This window comes from Schistocerca gregaria, chromosome 2 (assembly GCF_023897955.1).
Source record: "Schistocerca gregaria isolate iqSchGreg1 chromosome 2, iqSchGreg1.2, whole genome shotgun sequence".
Taxonomy (NCBI): domain Eukaryota; kingdom Metazoa; phylum Arthropoda; class Insecta; order Orthoptera; family Acrididae; genus Schistocerca; species Schistocerca gregaria.
In genome coordinates this window covers 949,048,006-949,070,982 of record NC_064921.1, presented here as the reverse complement: position 1 = coordinate 949,070,982, position 22,977 = coordinate 949,048,006, and the positions used below count along the sequence as shown (strand labels likewise).

The following is a 22,977-nucleotide window of genomic DNA, read 5'->3' as shown; positions in this document are numbered from 1 at the left end:
AGTGTCCGGAGCTAGTATGGTGGGTCTGACACACCGGTGTAAATGTGTTTTTTTTCCATTTCCAGGAGTGTATTTCGACAAAACGGCCTACACGCAGTACTTCAATTATCGACAACTCCCTGCTTCCCGCTAGGTCAGTGATAAGCAAACTCATAAGCCTCAAATATGAACAGTACAACGACTGAAATATCTTTTGAGAGCCAAATGTTTTCCACTTGTATAGGTAGGTTCATCGTTATAACTTAATAAGAGTACTCCTAAGCTGATCTTCGCTGAGAACACAATCTGTCTGACTGAGGTACACACGCTGACGTTGACTTCTTCCTACACAGCCACACTTGTTTTGTACACTTGCTTCGTCTATCTGTTTTCGCTCATCCGGCCTGTAAGTGCAAATTATCTCAACACAACTTTCGCGATATTCGACACAATCTCTTCTGATTCCACAACGCTCCCTAAAATTAACTTAAGAAATTCTTTCAGTCTTAATTACACTATAGGTACATGCAATAAAACTTGATATCACACTCAATACCGACATTATTTATCTATAAAATTAAATTGTGATGTATCCACAAGATTAAATCATGACAAATAATGACAAATGGCTGACAAATAGTAATGTGAGCAATGGCCTTGCATTTTCTTGCAATGTTCAGGTTAGTCAAGTTTATACGTCGTTGTTCTTAATTTTAGGCACACTTTTGGATTCTTATCGATAACATGACTCCTCAATTCACTCTTGATTTGGTGCAATTACTAACCGCAGAGGTGTGGGTTTTAATTACAGTTCTACTGTTTCGTGGTGGACAAGCACTCGGAAGTAATACGGTGTAGAACACGATGCAAAGATATGTCGTGACGATATGCGTTAAGATTTTGTCTTTCTGCAAATGTTTTCTCAACGCGTCGTTTCAGAGGTATCGCTTAAGACAAAAATACATTAACGTCAACATCTGGCCAAAGATAAAGACACAGAAACAGCAATAAAGCGTGTAAAAATTATAAGTAAACGTGTCATATCTACAAGTATTTTTATTTGTAAGACAAAAAGAAATTACAGCCAATGGCTGCGAGAAGGGATCGATTGAAATCAGTGGGCAAAGTTGATAACTTATGGCGGACCTGGATTTGAACCCAGGTATCCAAGTACTAGCCCAACCCGACAGCGCTTAACACAGGTGATCTGACGGGAACAGGTGTTGCCAAAAAATGGTTCAAATGGCTCTAAGCACTATGGGACTTAACTTCTGAGGACATCAGTCCCCTAGAACTTAGAACTACTTAAACCTAACTAACCTAAGGACGTCACACACGCATGCCCGAGGCAGGATTCGAACCTGCGACCGTAGCGGTCACGCTGTTCCAGACTGAAGCGCCTAGAACCGCTTGGTCACCGCGGCCGGCAAGGTATTGCCACTACGGCAAGGAAGTAGACATTGCAACCGATAATAGGTGGCAACTTAGAATGCTCATCGCAACAAAGAAAGCTATTTAACACCATAATCGATCCCGGCACATTCAGCATTGCATCTGCTTTGACTACTCTATCATGCCTCCCGCTACTTTTAACAAAGTAGACGAAATTTTTGATAGTTGTTGTATTGTAGCTTTATGCTGTTCTGTTCTGTATTGTAGTTCTATTATAGCCGGCCGCGTGGCCGAGCGGTTCTAGGCGCTTCAGTCCGGAACCGCGCGACTGCTACGATCGCAGGTTCGAATCGTGCCTCAGGCATGGATGTGTGTGATGCCCTTAGGTTAGTTAGGTTTAAGTAGTTCTAAGTTCTAGGGGGCTGATGACCTCAGATGTTGAATCCCATAGTGCTCAGAGCCATTTGAACCATTTGAAGTTCTATTATTCTGATACTTCGTTCTGTTCTCCCGTTGATTTCTTTATGGTGGCAAATAGTTTTCTTTGTTGCGATGAGCATTTTAAGTGCCACCTATTATCGGTTACTATGTCTACTTGCTCGCCGCAGTGGCAACACCTTGCCAGCCGGGGTGGCTGAGCGGTTCTAGGCACTTCAGTCTTGAGCCATGCGACCGCTACGGTCGCAGGTTCGAATCCTGCCTCGGGCACGGGTGTGTGTGATGTCCTTAGGTTAGTTAGGTTTAAGTAGTTCTAGGTTCTAGGGGACTGATGACGTCAAAAGTTAAGTCCCATAGTGCTCAGAGCCATTTGAATCATTTTTTGGCAACACCTGTTCCCGTCAGGTCACCGGAGTTAAGCGCTGTCGGGCTGGGCTAGTACTTGGATGGGTGACCGTCCAGTCTGCCGAGCGCTCAGACATTGTGAGGCAAATTGAGGAGCTACTTAATTGAGAAGTAGCGGCTCGGGTCTTGTAAACTGCCGTACGGTTGAAAAGCGGTTTGCTGATCACATGCGCCTCCCTATCCACATCCAGTGGCGCCTGTGGACTGAGGATGACCCGGCGGCCGGTCGGTGGAGTTGCGCCTTCATGGTCTCTTCGGACGGAGTGTAGTTTTAATGTTTACTTGCTGTGGGGACCTTCCAGGAGCGCACTCGGTAGACGTGAAACGCCGCGTATACTGAGGGCGCCTCAGCGCCAGCCGCTGCTCGCCGCGAACAGCAGCCGGCTGGAGCTCGAGCAGAGCTCGCGGCGGTGACCTTTGCCCTGTCCCTGCCCCGGGGGCTGCCGTATTGATTGGAGGCTGCCCCGGGCCCCGAAAGCCGCTCCCGCCTCCTCCGCTTCCCTTCCCTGCCACACCTGCTGCTTCTCCTCACCATCCCATCCCACGTCGGCCTCCCAATGATCTGCTCTGCTCTGTAGAAGCTCAAACTACTACGTTAGTACATAAATTCATAGCATTTTATTTTGCATGGTGGTATTCCGTATTTCTAGATTTCCGGAAAGCTTTTGTCACCGTTCCTCACAAGCGACTTCTAATCAAGCTGCGGACCTATGGGGTATCGTCTCAGTTGTGCGACTGGATTCGCGATTTCCTGCCAGGAAGGTCGCAGTTCGTAGTAATAGACGGCAAATCATCGAGTAAAACTGAACTGATATCAGGTGATCCCCAGGGAAGCCTCCTGGCACCTCTGCTGTTCCTGATATATATAAATGACTTGGGTGACAATCTGAGCAGTTCTCTTAGGTTGTTAGCAGATGATGCTGTAATTTACCGTCTAGTAAGGTCATCCGAAAACCAGTATCAGTTGCAAGGCGATTTAGAAAAGATTGCTCTATGTGTGGCAGGTGGCAGTTGACGCTAAACAACGAAAAGTGTGACGTGATCCACATGAGTTCCAAAAGAAATTCGATTACTCCATAAATAGTACAATTCTCAAGGCTGTCAATTCAACTAAGTACCTGGGTGCTAGAATTACGAACAACTTCAGTTGGAAAGACCACATAGACAATAGCGTGGGGAAAGCGAGCCAAAGGTTGCGTTTCATTGGCAGGACACTTAGAAGATGCAACAAGTCCACTAGACACCTTACACTACACTCGTTCGTGTTCTGTTAGAATATTGCTGCGTGGAGTGGGATCCTTACTGGGTGTTAACCAACACTAGGTTAATAGAATAATTTTTTTTAAATGTGGCGTCGAATGTAATAAGACCTGCACCAAGGCGGTCGGACCTGCCCCGTAAGGAGCTTCCTGGCCAATGACGCCAAACGCTCATTTCCATTTCTACACCCACGTCAGTGTACTCGAGAAATGGCGGATGTGATGAACTGTGATCATTCCACCATCGTGCAACGATTGCATGATGTGAGGAAGGTTCAAAAATCGAGAGTATGGTACCGCATGATCTAAGCCAAAATCACAAAAATCGGCGGGTGGCCACATGTGTGATCACATGTACATCTCTGCCTGTCCGCCATCAATTAGCTCGCGAACAAGGCCGACCATTCCTACCCTATATCGTTGTTGTATCGAGAAATGGTGTCTCTACGCTAAAGCAGGGGAAAGAAGGAGATGGTTGAGCCCAAACAAAGCAGCAACTCCCGTGGAAGGGCGAAGGTGTGGTTCACTGAACTGCTTCCCCGAGGTGTAATCGTCACTGCCGACATTCACTGTCAACAACTTGGGCGTCTTGCACACGCCATGCAAGAACCGCGACCAGGAAGACAGCGTGAAGTGATTCTACTCTACGATAACGCCCACCCGCATTCTGCTAGACACAAAACACGCTCCCCCCCCCCCCCCCCCCCCCCAGGAACAAACAGCTGGTCTATCCATAATTTGCATTTCAATTTTATTTATAACTATCTAAAAACACACCGGTGATTTGAATCATTTTAATAATTACAAAAACGAAAGAACTCTTTTTATAATAATTCCCTAAATACAGATACATACATACAGATTTCGGTTGCCGTTATTTTGAGAGGAATTTACAAACTGTTCAATATGGCGGCGGCCGTTAAAACGATTAAAGTTTAAGTTCTTGGGCTTGAGGCGAGCACCAACACAAAGAAGCCCGCCATCATAACAGCAGACGTCGCGCTAGGTTAGAAAACCTCTTGTACAACAAGGAAGCGGCGAGTTCTATGGCACAGCAGGCGACAGCTAACGGCTTGACCACCTAACAAGTTGGCACCGGAACTGCTTGTTTTCAGCCGAAAGCACACAAGTGTGAGGTACCGACCAGCTAACAGAACCCCTGTGCATCGCCGCTCCGGCCCAGATTCTGCAATGTCTTCTTGGAAAAGCTACCAGCTAGCGTCTCGCCCGCGACTGCTTCTTGTCTAGGAAGCACTCTCCGCCATGCTAAGCTATTGTTTAACAGTCGCTACTTCGGGCACGGTCTAGTAACGAAGCTCGAAACAGATCGCCGTTTCGGTAGTTTGGCAGTTGCAAGTGTTTCGCCATACTACGGGAGAGAAGCAGCGTCATTCATGCGGTAAGGTTCACCGAAGTCTGCCAGTCCCCATTCGTTGCCGCAACCTAGTTCTCGTGGTCCTGAATTCTCTCTCCGAAGTGTTCACAGGCTAACTTGTATAGAAAATGGTCTTTCTATACGACCTTCTGTGATAGTACTTATGTCAGTGGCTCAAATGGCTCTGAGCACTATGGGACTTAACATCTATGGTGATCAGTCCCCTAGAACTTAGAACTACTTAAACCTAAATAACCTAAGGACAGCACACAACACCCAGCCATCACGAGGCAGAGAAAATCCCTGACCCCGCCGGGAATCGAACCCGGGCGTGGGAAGCGAGAACGCTACCGCACGACCACGAAATGCGGGCCTATGTCAGTGGAGGCTGCACTCAGTTAAGAGTCAGCTGTTCTGTACTAATTTCAGAATATGTCTCTTTGCGTTAGTGTTGTGATTTCTACCACCTCTGCGACAGTATCCGTTGAAATTAGTGGCTTCCTGCTAGTAGGGTCGTAGTCCATGCCTTCCTACGGTCTGATACTGGGTAGAATAATAGCAAGAGATCCCGATGGCATGTCAGTTTTTATCTCGTCCGCTTAATGGAGCAAGGTTTTTTCATTCATGCCGGCTGGGATACGAAAGCTGTGGCAGTCAGTTTAGGTGAAGTAGGGCCATTCTGGAAGTCCGTCTAGTACCGACGCACTGCGGGCTAGCTATACTGCAGGCTAGCTGTACCAGCTGACCGGTGAGTGCTGTCCAAGTCAAATGCGCCGGTAAAGCTGTTGTCCAATATTATTGCACAGCAAAAAACGTGCCCTTATTATCGTACTTGACAGTACTCGAGACAGCCTGGCAGCAGTCCCACGTGAAACGGAAATCCAACGAGGTTCCAGCAAACGCGGAAGAATACATAGAGCAATGTTTGCATCAGGTTTATTCTTATGATGAACGGATTACTGCTCAGTATCGCATATGAGGTATTGATCCTCCGTCTCAATGATGATCATATGGAGGATTACCACCTGTTGTTCCTATAATCTTCCGATTACAATCTACAAGTGCCTGGCAGAGGTTTCATCGAACCACCGTCAAGATGTTTCTCTACTGTTCCACTGTCGAATATCCCGCGGGAAAAGCGAACACTTAAATCTTTCTGTACGAGCTCTGACTTTTCTTATTTCATTATGATTCTCATCCCTCCCTAGGTAGGTGGGTACCAAACGAATATTTTCACACTGCGAGTAGAAAGTTGTTGACTGAAATTTCACGAGAAGTTCCTGCAACGAAAAACAAGTATGTTTTAATGATCGCCACCCCAATCCACGAATCATGTCCGTGGCGCTCTCTCCCCTGTTTCGTGATACTACAAAAGGAGCTGTCCATCTTTGATCCTATCTGATGCGGATGCCACAGAGCACAGCAATACCACAGAGGAGGACTTACAAGCGTAGTGTAGTCAGTCTCTTTAATAGGCCTGTTGCGTTTTCTCATATACTTGTCACTGTTCTGCTAACAAATCCTAATCTTCAGTTTCCTTTATCCACATTACCTTTATGATCGTTCCAACTTAAGTTATTTTAAATCGTAATCCTAAAGTATTTACTTGAATTTACAGACCTTGCTTTTTCGTGTAATCTAAATCTTGCGGATTTCTTTTGGTACTGGTGTGGACGACTTCGCACTTATCAATATTTAGAGACAATTGCCACTTATCGCTCCATACACCAGATAACTTGTTTAAATCGATTTGAAATTTGTTTTGATCATCTGATGACTTTACAAGACGTTAAATGACAGCATCATCCGCAGACAATCAGATTGCCTCCTAAATCGTTTATGCAGTTAGCAGAGGGCCTATAACAATTCATTACACACCAAGTCACACCAGTATCCAAGAAACGAAACAGGAGTAATCAATTAAATTACAGATTCATCTCGATAACGTCGATTTACAGAAATCACTTCCGTTTTACTCGACGCAAATGGAAATGAGCGTTTGGCGTCATTGGCTGGGATGTCCCTTACGCGGCAGGTCCAGCCGCCTTGTTGCAGGTCTTATTACATTCGCCGCAACATTAGACGACCTGCTCGCCGGATGGGGATGAAATGATGATGAAGAGAACACAAGACCCAGTCCCTGAGCGGAGAAAAACCCCGACACAGCCGGGAATCGAACCCGGGCCCCTTAGGACGGCAGTCCGTCACGCTGACTATTCAGCTATCGGGGTGGACTGTTTTACTCGATGACTTTCCGTCAATTACTGCAAACTCGAATACAGTCGCGCAACTGAAATGATAGTCCACAGGCACGCAATATGATTAGAAGACACTTGTGGCGAACGGAACCAAGTGCGTTCCAGAAATCTAAAAATAGGGAACCTTTTTGAGCTACCCTGTCGATAGCATTCATTACTTCGTGAGAATAAAGAGCAAGTTGAGTTTCACACGAGCGATATTTTCTAAGGTTATTCGTCAATAAATCGCTTTCTTCGGAATAACTCATAATTTTCGAACACTATGTTCCAAAATCCTACAGAAAATCGACGTTAAAACGTTATTGTCAATGTCAACGAAATTCACCAACAGTCGTGTAACTTAAGATATTATTTTATTTTGTTTCGAGGACTACCAGTTTCAGCATTTTACTACGCCATCTTCAGGCCCCATATGCATCTCTCCAAATAAACGAAATGTCATGTCCAGCCATAAATCTCTGGCTGTAGGGAATTCAACCGTTACAGTAGTGCTTCATTCTAAGGCATGGTAGCACTCAGTTGCTACCAAAAATGGTTCAACTGACTCTGAGCACTATGGGACTTAACATCTGAGGTCATCAGTCCCCTAGACTCGGAACTACTTACACCTAACTAACGTAAGGACATCACAAATCCATGCCCGAGGCAGGATTCGAACCTGCGACCGTAGCAGTCGCTCGGTTCCGGACTGAGGCGCCTAGAACCGCTCGGCCACACCGCGGCCGGCAGTTGCTATCAAGACTTCGAAAGAAGCAATCCAGAGATTTATGGCTCTATATGAGATTTCCGTTTATTTGGAGAGATGCGTATGGGGCCTGAAGATAGCATAGTGAAATGCTAAAAGTGGTAGCCTTCCAAATAAAGTAAAATTACATCTTAAGTTATGAAACGTCCCCTTTGAACAATTAATGAATTACTGTGCTTAAACTGACACACAATATTTTTAGCGCAACGCAATCTGACTTTCAAAAATCCCTACAAAAGAATGGCCCTGACTAAATTAACCTATACGTTCCACAAATCACTTACCTCACAAAAATCTTCGTTACTCGAACTATTGCAATAAAGCGAGCGCCACTACTGCCAGCTAAATAAAAGATTCAAACTACTGAAGGCACTAACTACTGATAGGCATAGTTAGCAAATTAAAGATTTTGATAGAGAACAAACTATGTATTTACCTCAATAGCGTTCAAAAGTCATAATGTATATAGCAGTTCAAGACATCCAGTCTTACAAATTTCAAAACTCCGCCATCTCTCTCTCCACATCCACTACCGCTGGCGGCTCACCTCCAACTGCGTAACGCTACGCGCTATTAGCATCCAGCTGCCCAACACTACAATGGCAGACAACAATACAAACTAGCCACAGACTGCACACAGCACAGCCAGTGATTTTCATACAGAGCGCTATGTGGCATTACCAATAAGAAAACCTAAACAGCCTACTTATAGTTACAAGCCTGTTGGTGAATTTCATTGACAATGACAACTACTTAACCAGCTGATGTCCGCTGTCCATGATGGACCAACAGAGATTAGCGATGTGAGTCTGTATTTTAGCGGATTACTCCTATTTCCTTTCTTGAGTGACTTGGTGCGTAAAGAAGTGCACTTTCGAACACACTGCCTGTACTTTGACTATTGTTTGTTTCTGTATTTCAGAGTAAAGATTCTTTTTTTTTTTTTTTTTTTTTTTTTGTATGGCGTAGTTTACTTTTGCATTTTCTGTTTCCATTAATTTTAAGTCCAGACAGTTTCATAGATTCGGTAGTGGTGCAAAATGTTTTTTTATAACTTTTTATAGTAGTTAATAGGTCCCAGCTGTTAAGGGAGGTAGGACGTGAAACGGGCCGACTTGGAGCAGGAGAGGCACCACAGGACATTTTAATTCACACTGTCTATAATTTTACAAATAAATTCATAAAACTTTGTTAGCATGACCAGGAAGGATTCAGGACGTCCTATCCCCCCTTAATCTGCTGCTAGTGCTTATTGTCAAAAGCTTTCCGGAAATCTAGAAATACGGAATCCACTTGAGATCCCCTGTCGATAGCGGACATTACTTTGTGCGTTAAAGAGCTAGCTGCGTTGCACAAGAACTTTTTTTTCTGAAACCATGCTGATTACGTATCAATAGATCGTTCCCTTCCTGGTGATTCATAATGTTTGAATACAGTTATGCTCCGAAACCCTACTGCAAACCGACGTCAATGATATAGGTCTGTAGTTTGATGGATTACTCCTGCTACCCTTCTTAAACACTGGTGCGACCTGCGCAATTTTCCAATCTGTAGGTACAGATCTATCGGCGAGCGAGCGGTTGTATATGATTGCTAAGTAGGGAGCTATAGTATCAGCGTAATCTGAAAGGAACCTAATCGGTATACAATCTGGACCTGAAGACTTGCCCGTATCAAGCGATTTGAGTTGCTTCGCAACCCCTAAGGTATCTACTTCTAAGAAACTCATGCTAGCAGATGTTCGTGTTTCAAATTCTGGAATATTCCATTCGTCTTCCCTGGTGAAGGAATTTCGGAAAACTGCGTTCAATAACCCCGCTTTAGCGGCGCAGTCGTCGGTAACAGTACCATCGGCACTGCGCAGCGAAGGTATTGACTGCGTCTTGCCGCTTGTGTACTTTACATACGACCAGAATTTCTTCGGATTTTCTACCAAATTTCGAGACAATGTTTCGTTGTGGAACCTATTAAAGGCATCTCGCATCGAAGTACGTGCCAAATTTCGCGCGTCTGTAAATTTTAGTGAACCTTCCGGATTTCGCGTTCTTCTGAGCTTCGCATGCTTTTTCCGTTGCCTCTGCAACAGCGTTCGGACCTGTTTGGTGTACCCCGGGCGATCAGTTCCATCTCTTACCAATTTATGAGGTATGAATCTCTCAATTGCTGTTGCTACTATATCATTGAATTTGAGCCACATCTCGTCTACATTTGCATAGTCAGTTCGGATGTTTGAAGGATGACGATCCTGATATGAGTCCTAAATCAACATCACTATCACCTCAAGCTTCCGCAATAGAACGTCGGCGCTTACCGTTTTCTTGCTGGCTGGAAGCGTTATTTTGGTGACCAAAAAAGCAGTGTGTGGGCGTGTACTCACGATGTAGAGCAGGGCTGGCTGTCCCTTGACGGTGCAGCAGCAGGCCAGCGACCCGACGAGCACGATGAGCGCGCCGGACCCGAGCAGCACGTAGGGCGCGGAGCGCGAGAACTCGGTGGACAGCTCCATGTACTTGTACAGCTCCACCTCCAGCCAGATGCCCGCCGCCAGGATGGCGATCCCCGTCAGCTGCAACACGGCACACTCCCTCAGCACGCCCCTCCACATCACAGGCGGCGCGCTGCCCTTATAAGCTAACCACGGCACTAGTCACCACGTTAGAATGGCACACTGACCTCTCTTATCACTGCAGGTGATACGCTGAAGCACCAAAGAAACTGGTATAGGCATGTGTATTCAAATACAGAGCTATGTAAACAAGTAGAATACAGCGTTGAGGTGGGCAACGCCTATACAGGGTGTTACAAAAAGGTACGGCCGAACTTTCAGGAAACATTCCTCACACACAAAGAAAGAAAATATGTTATGTAGACGTGTGTACTTTCCATGCTAGAGCTCATATTATTACTTCTCTTCAAATCACATTAATCATGGAATGGAAACACACAGCAACAGAACGTACCAGCGTGACTTCAAACACTTTGTTACAGGAAATGTTCAAAATGTCCTCCGTTAGCGAGGATACATGCCTCCACCCTCCGTCGCATGGAATCCCTGATGCGCAGATGCAGCCCTGGAGAATGGCGTATTGTATCACAGCCGTCCACAATACGAGCACGAAGAGTCTCTACATTTGGTACCGGGGATGCGTAAACAAGATCTTCCGAATGCCCCCATAAATGAAAGTCAAGAGGGTTGAGGTCAGGAGAGCGTGGAGGCCACGGAATTGGTCCGCCTCTACCAATCCGTCCGTCACCGAATCTGTTGTTGAGAAGCGTACGAACACTTCGACTGAAATGTGCAGGAGCTCCATCGTGCATGAACCACATGTTGTGTCGTACTTGTAAAGGCACATGTTCTAGCAGCACAGGTAGAGTATCCAGTATGAAATCATGATAATGTGCTCCATTGATCGTAGGTGGGAGAACATGGGGCCCAATCAAGACATCACCAACAATGCCTGCCCAAACGTTCACAGAAAATCTGTGTTGATGACGTGATTGCACAATTGCGTGCGGATTCTCGTCAGCCCACACATGTTGATTGTGAAAATTTACAGTTTGATCACGTTGGAATGAAGCCTAATCCGTAAAGAGAACATTTGCACTGAAATCAGGATTGACACATTGTCGGATGAACCATTCGAAGAAGTGTACCCGTGGAGGCCAATCAGCTGCTGATAGTGCTTGCACACGCTGCACACGGTACGGAAACAACTGGTTCTCCCGTAGCACTCTCCATACAGTGACGTGGTCAACGTTACCTTGTACAGCAGCAACTTCTCTGACGCTGACATTAGGGTTATCGTCAACTGTGCGAAGAATTGCCTCGTCCATTGCAGGTGTCCTCGTCGTTCTAGGTCTTCCCCAGCCGCGAGGCATAGGCTGGAATGTTCCGCGCTGCCTAAGACGCCGATCAATTGCTTCGAACGTCTTCCTGTCGGGACACCTTCGTTCTGAAAATCTGTCTCGACACAAACGTACAGCACCACGGCTATTGCCTCATGCTAATCCATACATCAAATGGGCATCTGCCAACTGCGCATTTGTAAACATTGCACTGACTGCAAAGCCACGTTCGTGATGAACACTAACCTGTTGATGCTACGTACTGATGTGCTTGGTGCTAGTACTGTAGAGCAATGAGTCGCATGTCAACACAAGCACCGAAGTCAACATTACCTTCCTTCAATTGGGCCAACTGGCGGTGAATCGTGGAAGTACTGACGAAACTAAAATGAGCTATAACATGGAAATTAAGCGTTTCCGGACACATGTCCACATAAGATCTTTTTTTTATTTTTATGTGTGAGGAATGTTTCCTGAAAGCTTGGCCGAACCTTTTTGTAACATCCTGTATAGCTGTACATTGCATCGTGGCGTGATCTCAAACAACGACATGAAAACAAGCTGCGTGAAAGTCTCAACAGGAATGAAACTGGTAGGCGTCCTACTTGAGTGATAAACCTCTGCCGTGCGAAGGGGCTCACGATGACCACACAGAGTGACCTGGCAGCGCCGCCGAAGTTTATGGACGCGCCCACGGCTCGTCATGCGGGGGGGTCGGCCGTTTAACGGCGTCGCAGCGGCCGCGGCTGACATTCAGGGCGCGTTTAAGCCTTTGAGCGCCTCATCGGCACCAGCGAGCAGAGCCGCCCGGCCAAATCGGCCGTGAACATCGGCCGGTGGAAGCGGAAAGGGGCCAGCCCAGCCATTCACGCCACGATACCAGCAACCGCGCAAAGGTCACCCACACGACGCACCCCTCTCAAAGGTCTCACGGTCTCCACTAGAGTCTCTCAGTCCGAACACCTAACAGTTACACACTTTATCCGACAAAATACACTGTTGGTGATTAAAATTAGGACAGCGCACTGTAGCACGATGAATACACGATTAAATTCACGGGTGGCTTAGGAGTAGGAGAGAGTGCTGACGGAAAGAAGGGAAACAGCTACCATGTTTCGGGTTTTTTTTTAACAATAGTATTGACCAACTAGGATCACGTTAACAACTTCAGTTCCTCTTCTTCCTTTGTTGTTGTTGTTTCCTATTTTTCAAGTATTCCCTCATTTTTTCCCCATGAAGTCTCTTCCTTTCTTCTGTCCGTGTTGTTCCCGATTTTTTATTTCTTCTGCTTTGAAAGCCTTCCAAATTTAGTATTTTGTTTTTAAAACGGTTTCTTTCTGCTATTTCTGATTCTTTGACGTTATTTTTTTCAAGATCGTTTCTTACTTCTGTAATCCATGCTATTGTCGATTTCTTCTTCCAGAAATATAGGAGTATTTGTTTTATTAGTCTATTTCCATCCATTCGGTAGAGATGTCCAAAAAAGGCTTCTCTTGGTTTGACCATTACTTCAGATATTTTCTCTATATTTTTGTAGAACTCCTCATTACTTTTTATTTTCCAACCATCTGCAGTTTTCATTGCACCCATCATTTTTCTAATAATCCTTCTTTCCAGTACCTCTAGTTTGTCCATCTTGCAGTTCATAGTTAGGCATTCACATCCTTATAAACATTCTGGTCGTAACACTGCGGTGTAATGTTTTAGTTTTGTTTTTCTATATATACATTTCTTGTTGTAAATATTTTTGATCAAACCATATTGTCTTTCCATTTTGTTAATCCTTACATCTATTGCAGATTTTTCTAGTCCATTCTGTTGTATAGTTTCTCCAAGATATTTAAATTTATTTACTCGTTTTTTTTTCCTACTTGTGTTTCTATGTATTTTTGTGCATTTTTTATGTTTCGTTTTATTTTATTATTTATTATTATTTTTTATTTAAGTCGTCAGTCTTCTGTCTGAAGCGGCCCGCCGCGAATTCCTCTCCTATGCCAACCTCTTCATCTCAGAGTAGCACTTGCAACCTACGTCCTCGGTCATTTGCTGGACACATTCCACTCTGCGTCTTTCTCTACAGTTTTTACCCTCTTGTACCGTGGAAGTTATTTCGTGATGTCTTATGAGATACTCTACTATTGTATCCCTTCTTCTCGTCAGTGTTTTCCATGTACTCTTTTCCTCGTCGATTCTACGGAGAACCTCCTCATTCCGTACCTAATTTCCAACATGCTTCTGTAGCACTACATCTCAAATTGTCGCTAATGGGTCACGGATTCAAATCAAGCCGCACGCCTCCCCGTTCCAGAAACAAGCGCTTTAACACGCACGGCTATCCGACACGATGGTACTGCGTGGCCATGTATCTAGGAACAAATATTCGATTGAAATTTATAAGTGTTACTATCGAGAAAATCTTGCCAGTACTCTATTCAGTAGTCTATCCGTTACATTGCTACTCTACTACACACCAATAACGAGTAAGTGAAATCCAATTAAGCGGAAATAGTATTAAAATTACTTAAAAGTTAAATACATATTGGAACAGAAAAACAATACATTTCAAATAGCTTTAACGTGCAGAACGCGAAATATTTATAAATGCGGCGCAAAACACAACCTCGTGTTTAACAATAACAAACACGTCGGAAACTGTTTATGGCGGTCTCTAGTACGGATTCCCTCATGTGATTGTAAAATTAATCACTAGACTGAAGAACGGACCAAAAACCAAAGTGTGTTCCTATGTGCACTATCCTCTAGATGCAATGGTACGAAATTTAGTAAACACAGCATCTGTGTCAAAAATAATAAGCTTCGAGTCGAACTGAGCTTGGCTGTTTCTTTCGGTCAAAACTGCTTTGTACTCCACGAGTTGCAACATTTTTGTTCCCTTATTACCTTTTTCGTCGTTCCGAAATTTTCTTTCAGTTCTTTCATTTGCCTTTTGGGCAAGCCGATAATAGCAGTACGCTTCGGACTTCCCTTGAACCATTATTACCAAGAACATAAGCTCACTAAATAAAATATTAGAAACCTTCTGAGAGCACACTCCTCGTTTCGAAGCGCTGTACATCTGTCTCAACGCGGTCAGGACCGGAAGTGGTGCGCCTGAAAAGTTCGGTGAATGACCTCCGAAAATAAAGGAAACAAGAGTTATAAACAAAATACCTTTACTGGCCTTCAAAGTAATCACCATTAGCTACTACACACTTCTGTTATCGGTTGTAATGCCGCTTGTAACTATTAGCAAATGTTGTCGTGGAATTGCTCGAATCACCGTGGTCACAATGTCTGCGTGCTCAGCTTTGTCACTCAACACAAGGTGACTGTTCTTCAACATCCTCCTTATTCTCCAGATTTGGCGCCGGCAGACTTCTTTTTGTTACTCCTGGGAGGCTTATGCTTTAATGATGTTTGGTTTGTGGGGCGCTCAACTGCGCTGTCATCAGCGCCCGTACAAATTCCCAATTTTTACACAGTCCAATTTTTTCACAAACCGATATAGCCGCTGTCACGAATGATGATGATGATGATGAAATGATGACAACAACACAAACACCCTGTCCCCGGGTAGAGAAATTCCCCAACCCGGACGGGAATTGAACCCGTGACCCCATGATCCAGAAGCAGCAGCGCTAGGTTTATGTTTTGCAGACACTCGTGATCAAGGTGCTTCCACAAGGAGCGTTTACTTATAGTTTCCAACGGCGTTACCATCGATGTCAGAAATGTCTTGAAGCTGATTGTGATTATTCTGAAGGCAAGTAAGGAAATTTTGTAAGGAAATTTTGTTTCCTTTATTTTGCTAGGGCCATTCACCGAACTTTTTAGGTGTAACTTGTATGTGCAAAATGCTTTCATGGAATCAGCGCGGTAAATGGATGACGTGGCGACGTGGTAGAGAGGCAGAAAGGGACTTTTAGAAGTCGCCATAACCATACCGTGAGTGAAGCTGTCCGGTTTGTTGGTGTATCATCGCAGACTGCCCAACGTGAATGGTGTACCGCTCGTACGCTCGTAGCCATGTAACAATGAAAGACGGAGTAGGAAGAGTGGTCGCACAACGCTATACTACATAATTTTCCGGAAAGACTGAAAAATTGTGTTAAATGGTCATTGGAAGGCTACTGCTTGCGATAAGATTACGACTGTTTTCAGGAAAACAGTACTCCCAAGTGCCCTTGACCTGCACATGACCTTAGTTTGGACGACAACAAGGAGACGGCACGTAAATGATCTACATGCAAGACGAGAGATGGCTTATAAACTCGTGAAACAACAAACAAGAAAAAACTTTTGCATGATTTCTAGTAATAGACAAAGAAAGTTGGATAAAACACTATCTAGGATTACCCGTAGAAAACAATGATAAAATTGAGCTAACGAAAATAAACCAGAACAAAGGACGATATGATGAAATACACAAATCAGACAGTACTGCACTGGAGGAGAGACAGGAAGCACCGAAGAAGATAAAGAATAGAAAAGCAGCAGCAGCCGATAACATTAATGCAGAACTTGTCAAATGTGGCGTATTAATGTTAGAATTGAGGCTGTTGCATTCATTAACTGAATACTTAAAATGGAAAATAATTCTATATCCTTGAAGAGTGATGGAACTAATGACATTCAGTCAAAAAGGAACTAGAAATTCTTGTGAACATTGCAGAGGAGTATGTCTGTTGAACACCGGGCATAAATTATATTCGCCCATAATTAGTAGCAGAATGTAAAGAGTAGCTCACGTCCTTTTGCTAGAGGAGCAAAGTGGCTTTAGAAAAGAACGATCATGCAGAGACATTATTACAGTGCTGCTGCAGATAATCTAAAACAGACGAAACGTAATCTGGAGATTCGTACTGCGTTTGTACATTATGGAAAATTCTTCGACAGAACGGATATTGTGGAATATAAAACAAAGTAGAGGTTACCCTAAACATTTAATCCAGGTGACAGATACTTGACTTTTAAATAGCAAAATTTTTGATAAAACAGGCAAGAAGAAAATAGGACCAATAGCAACTAACCGAGGAATACGACAAGGGTTCAGTCTTTCACCCACACTATTTAATACATATATGTTGCCCACATGTTTAGGCTGTGGAAACAAGAAGTTAACCTAGAAATAAAGTTAATTCGTAGAAAGGCATATTCAAATACTATACTCTTTGCTGATGACCAGATAGCTTTACGAAATATGGAGAATGATTCTCATTTTACTCTGTATCCCTTGTACCTAAAAGGCAAACTCTTTAACTCGAAAATATCATAAAATAAAACCAAAGTTATTGCTCTGAAAGGAAAATACCCTGTATGTTCTAAAATAATGCTAATTGTAAAATCAGCTGAACAGGCATCCCACTTTAATCTATTACGATGTAACGTGAGTTCTGAATATTATAATGACGTGTCCAATAAGTTAAAATAAGTTAAATAAGTTAAACATGCTTAAAATGACTTGTGGCACTATACAACGAACATTAGTCAATAAAACCGGGAAAGACGCAAAGATGAAATTCTAAAAAGGAATGGCAACATTTATGCTCACATACGAGAGTGAGACTAAAGAAGGTACAACCAACTGAAAATGAGAGGCCGAATAAAGAATTTCGCAATAAGGAAAGAATTAAATATGTTTTGCTCAATCGAAGGAATAGAATACGCGATAATAAAATGAAAGAAGCATTTTAAAAGAATGGGAGCCGAAAGAATACTGAGACATGAAACTGACTGTGGACCTAAAGAAACGAAGGATACATGAACACCAAGTAATAGGTGACCTTTGTGAAGACGGAAGAGGCTGTAAGTGTACTGCTTGAAGTTGAAGAAGAAGAAGAAAATATCTTTTCTTCCACCAAAGGCACCAAACGTTTGTAGAAATAATCCACCTCGAACAGCGTATACGATGACACAAAGGTCTATATGGACACTGATAGAGCACTGGAAAGTCTAAGAAGCAATATTTATGTTGAATATCTTCAACAAAAATTACTATTTCTTATAACAAATGGTTCAAAGGCTCTAAGCACTATGGGACTTAACATCTGGGGTCATCAGTCCCCTAGAACTTAGAACTACTTAAACCTAACTAACCTAGGGACATCACACACATCTATGCCCGAGGCAGGATTCGGACATGCGACCGTAGCAGCAGCGCGGTTCACAACTGAAGCGCCTAGAACCGCTCGGTCACAAAGGCCGGCTTCCACATAACAAAAGTGGATAAAAACTTAAAAATAATCAACAGAACGGACAGCATCTGTAATGAGGAAAAGAGTAATAGAATTTCGAATATCTGAATCGTTTTATCGATTACGTAACGTGTTCACGAAAAAGGGACATTTTACATTTTTCTCTGCACGCGCTCCTATATTAGATGGGTTGGTATGTCTCCTTCCGACCAGATTAATGTGTCCGGTTTGTAAGTTTACGTGCGTAGAGAAACTGACTATGATGAGCTTTTGTGCAGTATAGTGCAGTATTTGCGAAGATGCGGATGATTATGAAAATGAAAGGAAGCGAGAGGGCCAAATTCGACCTTAGCCTTTCTAGGCAACAGACGAATAAATTGTCTACAATGCAGCTTGTTCAAAATGTTCAAATGTGTGTGAAATCTTATGGGACTTAACTGCTAAGGTCATCAGTCCCTAAGCTTACACACCACTCAACCTAAATTAACCTAAGGATAAAAACACACCCATGCCCGAGGGAGGACCCGAAACTCCGCCGGGACCAGCCGCACAGTCCATGACTGCAGCGCCACAGCTTGTCATCTTGTAAGGTGTTAGGCAAATCCAACACCTTCCATGAAAATCCTGACATGATAAGCAAATCCAGTAGTATGTCACATAGCTCCGAATAAATCATGACATTAAATTAACCAAAGTAATGCGAGTGAGCAAATGGAATACCACAGACTAACACAAGAATGCATGTTATACCTTCCCACAGTGAGACAGACGCAGTTCCGAGGGGAGAAACGAGAACAGAAGTCGAGAGCAGAACCGTGTTAAGCTAGAAGGCCCTACGATAAGGGACGGACACCCACGTCTCCAGCTAACCGCTAGGACCATGTTAAAAGCTAGAGCCCTCCAGAAGAACAGTATAGATATTACGATAACACTAAAAGGGCCACCGCAGCCGCAAGTTTTAGCGTGAGGCTTTTTTCGCGTCTCTGTTACGTCAGGATCACCCCCCAGCCCATGTTAATAGATAGAGCCCTCCAGAAGAACAGTATAGATCTTACGATAACACTAAAAGAGCCACACCAGCTGCAAGTTTTAGCGTGAGACTTTTTCGCGTCTCTGTTACGTTGCAAACTTTAAAAATATTGCCCCACCACGAAAAGTATAACGTTTCTCATTGGATAGACAGAATTTTTGTAGGCGGAGTTTAAGGTTAACATTGAGATCCTGATTGGTCAGATGAAAACACAGCCAGATAGTTTTTTTTAAACCATCTTCGGTAAATTGTAGTAAGGAGAAGTTGGGAGAGACTTGCTTCCGAGACGGCGAGGTGAGCAGAGCTGTGCTGCCCGCCGCCCCCTGACGAACACCGACAAGGTAATGAACGCACGCGATGCCGCATAACAGCGCATAAAGCTACACTCAGAACTGCAGAAGTCTCATCTGTTACAACCCCTTTCTGCGTAATACTAGTGTCGATCGTCAATTAAAGCTCATGGTGTTCACATTTGCCACTTGAAGTAAAAATCCGAAACGCGATGATTTTTCTGTTATATAGTTATTGAGAAGCCACGTCAGCCACTGTAATTTACGACAAGTTAGATAAGTAATTAAAGATAATTGAGGGTCACTGTAGATCATTTTGATAGTTTTCCCTTTTGTGAAACTTAATTTAAACCTAGATTATAGATGTGATATGGCATAGGTCATCCTTCGATACATTGTAGAACTTGGAAACCCATTCAGGGAATATTCGTTCACAATTTTGTTGAACGCAGTTGGTTTTTACCATCCTGTATTGAAACACTTCCTTTTATCAATAGTGCAATTTATAAACAATGTTCTGTGAGTAGAATAAAATTTCCAATGGTAAACTTAACTGCTTTTTCGACGTTATTTTACCAGCTAACTAAAAATAGGAAAGCCTTGAACTCCTTCCACTACATTTAGTTAGTATTAAGATTCTTTTACAGGGAGTGCAGTGGAGCTGACGCTGAAATCATTAAGTATTTGGTTACATCATCGCTAGTCTCGCTGAATTCTTCTGAACTCTACATGTCGTTTGTGGTCTGGCGTCTCCTTACCAGCAACAGGTCCCAGGTTCAAACTAGTCAATTCCCTAAAAAAAACATGCTCAGAGCGTCGTTGCGCGAAAGTGGTAGGGAGACACGGCTTAGAACAAACAGACACCACCATGAATGTTAGAATCTCACCATGAGCAATAGTGAGCAGAGTTGACTGTTGATCCAAAATTAAGAGGCAGTCCTCTCCTCTCTGCTCATCTACAAAACTCATGTAAGATAATTTGCTTCACCGCCTGTATTCGATCCGGATGCCTCACAGCAAAGCGCTATCGAACTAGTGACTTACGTTCGCGGGTTTGTGTACACCAATGAAATTTTAATCATTTTGTTAATGTGCGACGGTTGGTTAAGGATGTCAAAATGTGCCTTCCCTCCACTGCTCGAAGCAGAGTGGTCGTGGTCCGTGTCCACCGCCAAAATTATTCAGGAGATCTGAGGCGAGCGCTATTAGCGATTTAAATACGCTCGTTGAATCCGGATCACTTTTCCTATACTTCTGTACTCGTCGAATGGTTCTTAGAAGTGATCCACAGATCCGTTCGCTGGACTAGGTGATAAGAGCTATAAAAAACAAATTTCTGCCTAAAGCTGTCTCATAGAAACGTATTTAAAAGTAGAAAAGTCTTTGGATAATAACTGAAAGCTATGAGAGTCAAACCACACTATCAAAACAGACACTTTGTTTCTTCGAGGAGCGTCCAATAAGTAATGCAACACCGTTTTGTTCTGTAAAAAGAGGTTGGTTTTATTCAGGACTCCAATATAACAGATTACCTCCCATTCTCTTGGCCACAAACCCTATTTTTCAACACAATCTCCGTTCAGTGCGAAGGCTTTACGCCCCCTTATTGGGACAGCCTAAAAGCCCGTGAAGTTGAACTCTACTGGTCGACGTGGGAGCCAACGCCTTGCTGCATCAGCAACTTCCCTATCACCCCGGTACTGCTTGCAACGCCGGAAATGCACATCCTCCTATTTCCATCTATTGCACTATAATTTTTTCCTTATTTTGTCACCTGAAGATATGATATTTCTTTCTCATTTCTTTCTCTTTATATATTGTAATTGTTTTACTGTTTATATATATATATGGCGATGTATAATTGGTTTGTTTTGTAAATATTATTTGTATTTTTACGCTGGGTCTTGCCTAGGGAAAACCATGCTATCGAACGATCACATCGATACGTCGTGTCGAGAACAAAAGGGTTTAGGATCTTTAGTACTGTTAACTCTGCCGCGTGGAGCGCGGGCAGAGCAGGCGGAGTGTGGCTGGAGTAGGGCAGTGGAGCAGGTGTGTTGTGTGCCGCTCCCGCAAGTTGCCGCACTTTCGGGGTTTGGCAGCATGTAATTGCGCTCGACTTGCTATGTTAGTTTATGACACGGTGTCGCGGACGGGAACCATTAGCTGGCGCACATCAAGAACCCGTTTCGCCTGGAGACAGTGTCGAGAAGAAGGCGCGCCAACATCCAGCTTCTGCAACAGCGACGGCCGACAATGAGTGACTGTCGCCACCTCCTCGACCGACGACTTCAAACCTTCAATCAACCAAAAAGGAAGACTGGAAGCACGTAAAGTTTCAAAACTGTATGGCAGACCTCAGCTTTTAAAATTGTTCCATTTGCCTAACTAAATTACAGCAACTTAGCATGAACCTTTGTTGCTCATTGTCCCAATTGCATTACCAAGCAGGGTCCCTTCCTTTTCCGAAATCAACTCGAGTATCGTTGGAATCCAAACGCCAGCATTAAAGTAATATCATTCCATTTCACTTCTTTAATTTCAAAGTTCAGTTGAAGTACTCATAGCTGGCTACAATATTTACACTCCTGGAAATTGAAATAAGAACACCGTGAATTCATTGTCCCAGGAAGGGGAAACTTTATTGACACATTCCTGGGGTCAGATACATCACATGATCACACTGAGAGAACCACAGGCACATAGACACAGGCAAAAGAGCATGCACAATGTCGGCACTAGTACAGTGTATATCCACCTTTCGCAGCAATGCAGGCTGCTATTCTCCCATGGAGACGATCGTAGAGATGCCAATGGGGTGCCATTGGTTACACGTCACAGTCACCTCTTCTTCGCATTGACGGCAATTTGAACAGTGGACGTTACATTTCAAATGTGTTACGACACGTGGCTCTACCCTTCATTCGATCCCTGGAATCCTTACATTTCAGCAGGATAATGCACGACCGCATGTTGCAGGTCCTGTACGGGCCTTTCTGGATACAGAAAATGTTCGATTGCTGCTCTGGCCAGCACTTTCTCCAGATCTCTCACCAACTGAAAACGTCTGGTCAATGGTGGCCGAGCAACTGGCTCTTCACAATACGCTAGTCACTACTCTTGATGAACTGTGGTATCGTGTCGAAGCTGGGTGGGCAGCTGTGCCTGTACACGCCATCCAAGCTCTGTTTGACTCAATGCCCAGGCGTATCAAGGTTGTTATTACGCGTTTTGTGAAAGATAATTTGACAATATCTTCCTACGGTAGGCATTAAAGATATCAAGCATTGCTCTTTTGACAGCCAACTTCGTTTCATTCAGCATATCTCTATCTACACCATGTTTTACACCCATTATGCAGTGACATCTGATTCTTTACTATGACTGTATACCATGGAGGGTCCCTCCCGTCATAAACTCTTCTATTGTGTACATATCTATCCAGTGTATGATCAATTATTTCTTTACACGTAAACCACAGTTCCTCTGCGTGCTCCTGTCCTATGCTGAAAGTTTCAAATTCTTCACTGAGAGATGTCACTAATGACTTTTTATCTAGTTTGCTGAGCATATACACTAAAGAGCCAAAGAAGCTGGTACATCTGCCTAATATCGTGTAGGGTCCCCGCGAGCACGCGGAAATGGCGTAACACGACATGCCATGGACTCGACTAATGTCTGAAGTAGTGCTGGAGGGAACAGACACCATGAATCCTGCAGGGCTGTCCATAAATCCGTAAGAGTACAAGGGGGTGGGGATCTCTTC

The 22,977-nt window shown here is 43.8% G+C and overlaps 1 protein-coding gene across 1 annotated transcript in view; it reads right to left on the bottom strand.

Annotated features, from left to right (window-relative positions):
- The window catches only part of LOC126335419 (tetraspanin-7-like), a 144,120-nt gene that overhangs the window by 90,078 nt on the left and 31,065 nt on the right, over positions 1-22,977 (bottom strand). The window contains exon 2 of the mRNA XM_049998696.1: positions 10,229-10,417. Within this exon, the coding sequence (XP_049854653.1) occupies positions 10,229-10,417 (189 nt within the window). The remainder of the gene's footprint in view (positions 1-10,228; positions 10,418-22,977) is intronic.